At 33.3% G+C, this 10,701-nt stretch overlaps 1 protein-coding gene across 1 annotated transcript; it reads left to right on the top strand.

Moving 5' to 3' along the window:
* Positions 1–5,108: 5,108 nt before the first annotated feature.
* Positions 5,109–6,723, top strand: LOC109005871 (protein FANTASTIC FOUR 3-like). The gene has a single exon (XM_018984950.2). The coding sequence runs from the start codon at positions 5,409–5,411 to the stop codon at positions 6,462–6,464; it is 1,056 nt and encodes a 351-aa protein (XP_018840495.1). The 5' UTR covers positions 5,109–5,408; the 3' UTR covers positions 6,465–6,723.
* Positions 6,724–10,701: the final 3,978 nt, after the last annotated feature.

The raw sequence follows: 10,701 nt of genomic DNA, 5'->3' as shown, positions 1-10,701 counted from the left end.
AATGGATTCATAGTTGTAGACAGAGATTTTACAAGTCTATTTGATTTTTGGGGTTAAACTCATGTAAATGTAAGAAGCAAAGTGTGTGATGAACTAGTTATATATTGTTGTCTTAGAGCGTGACATGTTATGCATGTGAGGTGAGAAAAAGCTCTGTAACCATCCTCTGAACATTTCTTTGTATTGACAGTAATTGCCATTGCCTGCCACGCTGATATTATCTCAGAATCAGACACTACAACATTTGCAAGGTCTTGCAAGTAGACTTGATTCAGTAATGCATATATATTCAAAAGCCCACTTTTGTGTTTCTTTCACAGGTTTAATTAAAATCCTCTTTCTCAGTGCATGCAGAAGTCGAAGGTGAAAAAGGCCTACAGTAGAGCCTCAGATCAGAGATCCTTCCACTCGAGCATCGATCCTCTTTTTAAATTATAGATTTACTGCCTTCAAATTAGTCACACTTCCGAATAAGCTTTCTATACCTTTTTTTTTCCCCTAAGCTGATCTTTATACTCAGTAATGAAGTTATTCTCTTTGTCTCATGTTTACTTTTATCAAATATAGAAGGGATCTGTATCAACAGTGACACACAGTAATGAAGAAAAAACCAGACCTGATCTCTTGGAGCAGACTGATCATGCCCCAAGTATTTCCCTGAAACCCCTTTTGTTCCATCATTTACCAACCCATTTATCAGCAACTGATTTATAACTTCCGAAGATATGAGTGATAATAATAGAAAAAGGCTGACAAAGTTGCAAACTTCACCTCTTCCAAGGTTTAGCCTCACACAGAGAGAGCTCCATCCTGAAAAAGACTGCAACATAATTTACATGCAACCTTGTTTATTTATTTATTTACTGATCATGGGCTCGCTCGAGCAGAGACTGGCCTTAAATTTTTGCAATGAAAGACAAATTTGCATGGCGTAAGTAGGCTTCATGAATTATTAATATTTTTTTTCCTTTTGTTAATTTTAAAAGCAAAAGGTATTCACAGTGGAAGGAAAAGGTGCAGGTATTATTAATTTCAGGAGCAAGATTCTGCTTTTCTATAAAAGTTGTTGATTAAAATATGTATTATTAATTTATTAGTGAAAATAAGGCCTAAACTTTAGCTTTACTTAAGGCCTAGGGGACATGACGTACGTATTCTGCATGGGTTAAAGATTCTCCATTACTTAATTATCTAAGAAACCTATAGCTCGATCATGGATTCTGATGCAACTTTCAATTTCTCTCTCTCTCTCTCTCTCTCTCTCTATATATATATATATATATATATAATATGATAAAGAAGCTTTTCAATAATAGAATAAAGGAAGCATGCTGATTTTATAGCTACCAAAGGTTGAATATATATATATATATATGATCTGTAGGGATTGCTCGTCAGCTATGAGGACTATCTACCCTCTTTTAAGATCTTGACAACCTGAAAAAATGGTATATCTGTCATGTTAAATCATCAATCGTCACAAAAATTCAAATTATTAGGAAATTAGTTTTGATACGAAGATTAGAATCAAGATTGAAACTCAAAATTATTACTATAATACTATAATATTAAATAAACAATCGTCCAAAAACTTAAGCAGATAGAAAATAATAAATTAATTTAATAATTAATTAGCGGCTATATATTAAGTGAGTCGGTGCTCATGGGCAAAAGCAAGCTAGGATTTGGTTTCTTTGAAGTCAACACGTAATTAAAACAAACAAACTAAATAACAGCAATATATTTTAATTTCTTTGGAATAACGCCTGAAGGAATATATATATATATATATATAGAGAGAGAGAGAGAGAGAGAGAGAGAGTTGCAAAATTGCAAGTAATTGAATGAGATGCAATTAGAGCGTGATGGGACAGAGGTTCGATTCGGTTGGTAGGGAACATATTAACCTAACGAGATACTCATCAGAAATTCCTCAGGTCACATTATATATTGACTATCCTAATTAACTAAGTAAATTGAACAGATCAAGGGTCAAATCGAACAGCAGATGGCCAGTCATATTTTCAGTAAATGGAAATATTCTTTCATGATTCTCCTTGTATTTTTCCCTTTGCCATGTTATAGCTAGCTAGGATACTTTCATTATTTGAAGAATGTCAAAACAAGGGCAGATTTGGAGCAAAAACAAAATACAAAATTCTCATCTCATCTCATCTCATCATTACACCTTTTTCAAATCTCCATACAAAATATAATAAACAATTCAACTTTTTCAAATCTCAATACATCTTTTTCAAATTCCAAAACAATAATAATATTAAAACTTAATATTTTAAACTTCAAAACAAAACACAAAATTCTCATCTCACCCCCCAAACATACCCTAAAAGTCCTTATACCAAATGCTCCTTTATTCTACATTTCCTTGATTCCATCGTATGATCTTATAAGGGGAAGGAAGATCATCTACGGGTAGAAAATATAAAAGAGTAATGTTAAATACAATTTAATTAAGATGTGTAAATTTCATACACTCCCTTTAAAAAATGTGGAGTCTATCATAAAAAATCTGACTTTTTTTTATACAATATTAAGATTTTTCTTTATTTTTTAAAAAAGAATGCGAGAGACTTAAATGCTTTAAGATTGTATGTATAAATCATTTTCCAATATGAAAGTATCAGTACTTGATCCGCTCACATGGCAAAAGAATTTGATCTGCAGGGCAATGAATAACATTAGTTTAGATTTCAATAAAAAATGGAAAACAGGTGGAGATCAGACTGACAACTTATTGATGATGATGAAGAATCTTCTGATAAACATATTTTTTTTGTATTATTTAGTTATATAGGAAATGTTAACGCATTGCATCTGATCATGCACGTTCTGATCAGTGTCCCAGAATAGTTTGGCTGTACAAGTACTCATGATCAATTGTTTTTGTGAAATCTGAAATCATAAGGAAATTTCCATGTTAATTTGCTATGATCTATTGAAAATGGGATGAAATAACCCCAATAAAATAAATGAAGATCGAATTCTGCATGTTGAAAGCAAGTTTTTGCAACCATGGTGCATGTATCTGACATGCATATATAGCATATATTAAAGGTGCCCCCTGTCAGTTTTCTAGGGTCAATCTCGGTTCCTTTATTCTTGGTCGGTGTTAATTAAAATTAATTTCCAGTTATCTCAGCCTCCCACCTTTAATTTAACCCAAAAAAAAAAAAAAACAGAAGTAAGAAAATAAATAAATAAAAAATCAAGTAATTACTCGTTTATTCGTGCATGTGTAGGAATCACAGATAAAAGGCAACGTGCAAAAGCTAATCATGCACAGTACGGGGATATATATTGTCTAGTTCTCTGATGCCATCTGCTCTCTCTTTTTTCCTGATCTGGTGTTGGAAGTTGAAACCATTCTAATAAGTTGGAAATTACAACCATAAAGCCCTCAACTAATAGCAATATTTAGATCTTTTAAGTACGTCCACAACTTTTGTGGTGATCTAATGAGCTGTGGCATCCATTGAGCAAAGAGAAGCGGTAGATCCGTAAATAGATTTCATAAAAATAAATTCATAAGTTAGTGTAATTTGATGTAATGCTTAGATTATTTTACATTAAAAGATTATTTTAATATCATAAAAGATTTTATGTGATATTATTATTTTATGGATGAAATACTTTTTTGTTGTTGTGGTAAATGTGTGGAAGTGCGTGTAGTTTCAGACGTCTTCTCCATTGCCGAGTACTTAGAGCTCATAGGCTAGCAGTAGCAACTAGCCGACAAGCAAAAGGGGTGACCAAGTGGAGGATCACGTAGTTCTTTCCTTTTTCAGAGGGCTTTTTCATGTGTCCTTTAGCTCCGTACGATCAGGAAAATCTCCAGACAAAATTTGAGTTAAAAGAACGGCCACGCCACATTGAAAGCAACTGGTGTTAGAAAAGAAAACCAAGCCAACATATATATGCATGGTCCTTCAATTTCTAAAAGGAAAAAAAAAGGGGGGGGGGGGGGTTCCTTGAAGAAAGAAATGATCGACTTAGCAGCCGTTGTTTTTCTTGTGAATTGGATTAGTTAATTTAATTACAGCATAAGCAAATAGTTTTATTTACTGGCAAGTCCTACATTATCATGACTTATTTGAATAGGGTGGCACAAGGATAATGCAAAGGGGGTGAGTGGGGACTCATTAGTGTGACATCCTCTTTATTTGAAATCTATGGTTCTGAAAAGAGAACAGAAATCTATGGCAGAAAATATGGCCATTGGATTCTGTCTGATCTTTGCCATGAAAATTGTCTACAAACATAATCATTTATTCCATGCAACATGCAGTATGTAGTCTCCATGCTGATCAAAGCAAACATACATTTCGAAAAAGATCTAATTCAGATCTTGACTGAATTACCATTCTCTTTGCTGTTTATGCTGCTGCATGTACTTGCACTATGGTATCAAAGACCCTCGAGGGTAAAGTGCGGGGAATTGGGTCGATTCCAGTTCTAGTCTTGGATGGAATCAGGAATTAAGTCAACTCAATTCCTAGAAATTTCGAAGGGAGATCGAGAGAGCTGAATCTGCTGATGTTCTTTGTTTTGAAACAACTTACAACCTTTGGTTTTGGCTCTGAAGGCATATGAATCAATCAAACATGAACCATGCATTAATTAAGGTTGTCATATTTACAAAATACTATTTAAAAAAAAAATAGAGAAGGAAGCAATCATTATCAGGAAATATTTGAGAGAATCCTTTTGGTTCCTGCCTTTTGTTGGCTTTCTGTTGGAAGGGAATTGGAAAGCTGTTAATTTGCAGCAATTATATAGCTCCTCTGTAATCTCCGCTGTCTCTCCCTTCAACTACATCAATGCATGGCCAGATAAAGACATTTTCCAAGAGATCCAGTTTCTGGCCACATGAGATATTGATGTAATAGATATCATGTGGAAATTCCTTGTCTCCCATTTTTTTCTCTGTAAGAATGCTGAAATTCAAAAAAATTGTTGTGGCATGGCATCTTCCTTTACTCCCTCCTTTTCATTTCTTTATACTGTTTTTGGAGTGTGAGGCAGTATTTAGAATTGTATAATTAAGTGGTGGAAAAAGGACCCCTACCCACCTCTATCAACATCTTAGCACTTTTTGGGACTACAAATTCACACCCCAAACCCTCACCTATTCCCTCATATTGTTCATTCAAATCTCCTCCTTCAGTCTTTCTTTCTTCATCCCCTCTCCCTGCAATACCATAGCCTTTCACTGCAATCCAAGAGCACAACTCCTTTCTTCTTTCCTTTTATTGGATGAGTTACTCCTCTGTTCTTCCTCTGCATCTCTCTGTCTCACTTTATTAAGCAATAGCACCTCTTCACTTTTAAATTTCAAAGCAAATCTTTTTGATTTTCATTTTTGAAATTTCAAAGCAAAGGAGATTGTTATGGCAACGATTGTGTGTCAAGGATTGCAGTCATGTCTAGACAGCACCCATACTGTCGAGCCAAAGAAAGTGTGGCTCAAACTCTCTTCACCAACACCACACTTCTCTCAACCCCTCGAATTAGCCTTAAGATCTTGTTTATCGGATTCCAAAACCAAAGAAGTTGGGCAAAAATGCCGCATTGAGGAGGTTTGCAACAAACCCTGTAACTCCTTAAACAGCCACAGCTCCTCAAACCCTGATTTGGGAGGCTGGAGTTTCCTCCAAGCTATCTCCACAGGCCCCGAAGGTCCCAAAGAAACAATGGATCAGAAAGAAAAAGTCTATGTCCATCCTCTTGTGAAGCGCTCCTCGTCCATGCTTAGTGAGAAAAGCTTGCTATTGTGCACTGAAAACCTGGGCAACGAAACGGGCACAGACATCAACGAGGGCAATCTTTTTTCGCTGCCTTCATCGGACTCCAAGAGGAGCAATTTTCCGACAAGGGAGCAAAAGAAATCTCGTCAACTTACTCAAAATTTTCCACCTCCATTAACAACTATGAGCGGCTCGGAATCTCTACGAGTTCGGACCCACCGAGAAGACGGGCGGTTGATAATCGAAGCCGTCAAGGCTCCTACAACGCAGAGTTATCTTCAAGCTGAACGCAGTCATGGCCGCCTTGTACTGCGCTTTGTGAAAACTTGCACTACTCCCAGTATCGAGTCAGAGGAAGCTGATGATCAGAATGACGAAAATGGAGCAAGCAATGAAGCGGGCAATGGAAAAGAACGATTTGACAGTGATGCCATTGAAGAAAAACAACAAGTGGAAGAAGAAGAAGAAGAAAAAGAGGAGGAGGAGGAGGTGGAGGTGGAGGTGGAGGAGGATTTAGATGACGAAGGAGAAAGGGACGTGTACGTTGTGGGTGAGGGGATGGATGGTAATTATATAAAAAATGGTGAGGTTGAAATGAGAAAGGAAAAGTTTGAGAGGCCAAGAAGGTGCAAAGAAGATGATCAGCATGGGAAAAACAGATTGTTAGAGTGGGAGCCCTTCTGGGTGGCTACCTCCTAAACCTCTTTCTTTTCTTTTCTTTTTTTCTTCTTTTGGATTTTGGATCTCTAGATCACTAACCATGTTCCACAATTTCTGTGTTTGTTATCTTTCCTTTTTATCCTCCTCTTCCATGAATTCCCTAATCTCCTTATCTAAGCTTGTGGTAGTAGGGTAGTTATTATCGTTACTCTCTCTCTCACGTACAAATGAAAGTCAAATAATGTTATTCGGACTAATTATGTGAGAGCAATGGCATCTGGTAAGTTGCAATTACCCATTGGATCTTTAGACCATTCCCATACATCATACATGATGGCCACAGACAATCTCAAGCAGAATTTATAAAACAAAAATTTGACGTGCAGTAACTTTTGCGCATATTCTATTAATATGATTAGTTGTATAGTTTTTTTTTAATATAAAATAATTATTTTAACCAATCATATTAATAAAAAAGAAAAAGACAAAAGTGATACCATTACTCTTTATAAAAAGAGTCCTGCTACTGGTCTTAAATTTGGGATCCAAAAATTATTTTGAAAAGAATAAATTTTTTTCTTTTTTTTTTCATGTATTTTTTTAATTATTATAAACATTTTAAAAAAAATTACAACATCATTAAAAAATATTTTTTTAATCATTCTATTAAAAAAAAAAATCTTATTCAAGATATTTTTTAAGTTTCGAAGTTAAGATCCAAAGTATTTCTATTATAAAAATATGAACTTTGATGCATGGGTTATTGTGCTTTACCTTTAGGTCAAGACATCTGCATGTGGATCTACGTACATACAACAGTCAACTTTTGACTTGGATAAAATAAGTCAACATGAACATAATTTGACACAGAATTGTTGCCTAACTATTTACAGCCTAAGACCTCGTATTTGATAGCTCCCAAAATAGAAAAAATCTACTATATCTTAACTAAAATTAATACTATACATCTGCTCCATCAGCCAATATTATTAACATAAAGAGATCAAGATACATTAGGAGCAGGTGAGATTTCTCAATAAACATCCAATTATAACAAATACAATGTAAAAGTGAAAAATAAATCGAGTTTTGAAATCAAAAAACTGATCTCCATCCGTCCATTTTCTGAAAAGATGGCCTCGTCTTAAATGATAAGTTTTTATAATTTATTGTACGAACTGTGATGTCACCGCTAAAAGCGGTGGTCGTTGGAAGTACACTGCATTTATTGCGTTTAAAAGCGGTGGCGATTCAATTACTTAACCAAAACACCAAGAAACTGTGTTGAGGGTTTCGACTTAACCATTGAATTGAAACCGTCTTTCCACCAAAATATTTTTGCATTTAAAAGGCCGGGAGGGCGATCCAAGTTCTTATTATAATCTTATCGATACTGCTGATCGATATCAAGATCTGCAGGAAGACTATAGACATATTAATAGGCCAGGATTATATACGTTAATGTAGTAACACAATAATGATTCCATGCATGCAGCCACAATCTTATTTCATTCATCCAAATCAGCGTGAACCAAAAATTTATAGTAGAGGTTGAATAAAACTAAAACTATAATAAAATATTTTTTATTTTATTTCTTAAGTCAAAGACTCAAAATATATAAAATCAAAATAATTTTATAGAGGTGAAGTCAAGATAATTTTTTTTTAAAATGGAGTCAAAATTAATATATATATATATATATATATATATATTTTTTTTTTTCAAACTTTGGAAGGGCCCCCCCTGCCCCTTCATAGGTCCGCCGTTGATCCCAATGAGTTCTTAGGGCAACACGAAGAGGAGTCAGATTCCCACCAAGACCACGTTTACTAGCTTTTGCCTTGATATTTCTATATACCAATGGTCCATCATGACTAAGGTTGCGTCGTAATGATATTAGATATTTTATGAATAATAAAAAAAATTAAATAATAATAAAAAATAAGTAAAAAATAATAATTAATAATTTAAAAATATTTCATTATCCAAACTAGCTCTATAAACTTTTAGACGTAAATATTTATACTTTTTATTAGAGAATAAATTTAACGTATTATATCAAAATATATTAATTTACTAGCCTTAATTTTTTTTTCTTTTTATTATATATAGAGAGAGAGCTAGCAACACCATAATTTCTTCCGAGACCAAGAGATTCATAACTTTGAAACGAAATCAACAAAGATTCATGGGGAGCAGGCAATTAAGCATCAAGTGTACCTCTCATGGGGAAGGTATTGTACATGTAGTGTCCACAACTACCGCATGCTGATCAATAAAGAGATGGATGGATGGGAAGAACAGGTCATGAAGAAAGAGAACTTGCACAAGTTGGGTATATAGTGGAGGAGCAGTACCAAAACTGACTGCACCACATGTAGAATGGTACTTGATTACTGTGTGTACGCGGTGGCAGCCCGATGTCTCTTTCTCTTTCTCCCCTCCGTACACCCTCCTTACGTGCTACTTTTACCACCACCAATAATGCTATTCTCACCGCTTTCGATCTCAATCCTAATTCTGCCGTATTTTTTTAATATTTTTTTATTTAATAATTAAATAAATATTTTTTAATGATAGTATAATTTTTTTATTTTTTAAAAAATATTTTATAGTATTAAAAAAATACATATATAAAAAAATAAAATAAAAAAATATTATATTTTACACTAGGTGTGACTCCTAACGAGATTGGGAGCGGTGGCTGTAGAGCCACCATTTTTCTATTTGATTTACTGTTTAATAATAGTATATTTAAAGCACTTCTAAATATATTATATTTACTTAGAAATCAATTAAAAATATACTTTCAGATAGAGAAATGAAGCTCATTTAATTTTTGAAGAGTATAAACATATCTTTAAAAATTTAAAAGTTATAATTATCTAATATTCCTAACACAATCTCATCCAGGCTCATAGTGTATGTCTCCGGTAAGTCCTTTTAAAAAATATATAATTTATTATAAAAATTCTAATCTTTTTATTTAAAAAAAAATTCAAAAGACTTGCATGCATTAGACTTTAATCTAACATTACTGTATATATATATATACACACTATGTCAGCTAGTTGGAATTTATTTAATTAATGGAGTTAATTGTAATCTGTCACGACTCACGAGGCACTTCTCTTAATGTAATAGTGTCATGTTATAATTAAAATCATCACAACTTACTTATTGTACATAAACCTCTTTTACTTTTGAAATAAATCATAAAATAAATTATATATAAAAAAAAAAAGATTATATATATATATATCATTACTCTTTCTTTCTATTTTGAAATTAAAAAGACAAGGCTATGAAATTAACAGCTCATATTGCATGCAATTGATGAATTGAATGCTTAAAAAAAATGATAAAAATAGGGAAAAAATAAAACAATAATAGTAATTTGTAAAAAAATGATGAAACCCGGGCCATGTGCATAAATTAATCTTGTCCAAGTTGGCTGGCTACTTAAAAAAGACAAATCAAGAAAAAACACTTTTTTTTGCAATAATAGAGCAAGAAACACAAGTTGGCACGTACATAACACATTAATGCTAATATGAATGTATGGCTTGGATTTTGAAGTACATTAACGTATCGACGCATCTCACCATCCATATATATATCATAAAATCTCTACAAATTTCCAAACGAAAAGCACATGCTCATCACTCTTGACAGATGACAATACAAAATAAATGCACCAAAACTAGTACTCGTGGCTCGTGCTTGTATGGGTAGACAATTAAAATAAATAAATAAATTATTGCTGAAGCTTCCTCGATCGTATTAATTTCCGATTATTTTTGCCATTCAATTTATGGCAAAGTATATATGCCATTATTTTTTTTATTTTCGAAACCATTCAATTTGTAATTAATGGTCCATATATTAAAATATTTCATAAGTAATTCTACATACAAGTTTTAGGTATGTTAAAAAAAAATGATCTTATCTAGGTTTACATTTTTTTCATAATGTTGTTTATTTTTTTCTAAAAATTTTGATCAAAATTTGTATACTTGATATATGTACAAAATATTACTCATAATTCATGGGTGACGAAGACCCGTTATCATTGATCCATGTGTTAAAAATAAATAAATAAAAGTATGATATGTCGTTTTGAGCCATCCATGTTGGCCTCCACATCACAAGGCTCCAACACATCAGCCACAATTCCAGAATCTTCCGGAATCATGTAGCTAGGTTGGTGCGTGTCCTTTGGATATTGATATAACGATCTTGACAAAGGAATTCAACAAACTCTGTTGTAATGCA

The sequence above is a fragment of the Juglans regia genome, chromosome 12, assembly GCF_001411555.2.
Source record: "Juglans regia cultivar Chandler chromosome 12, Walnut 2.0, whole genome shotgun sequence".
Lineage (NCBI taxonomy): Eukaryota > Viridiplantae > Streptophyta > Magnoliopsida > Fagales > Juglandaceae > Juglans > Juglans regia.
The sequence above is the reverse complement of the archived record's forward strand: the minus strand, read 5'-3'. Positions and strand labels throughout refer to the sequence as shown.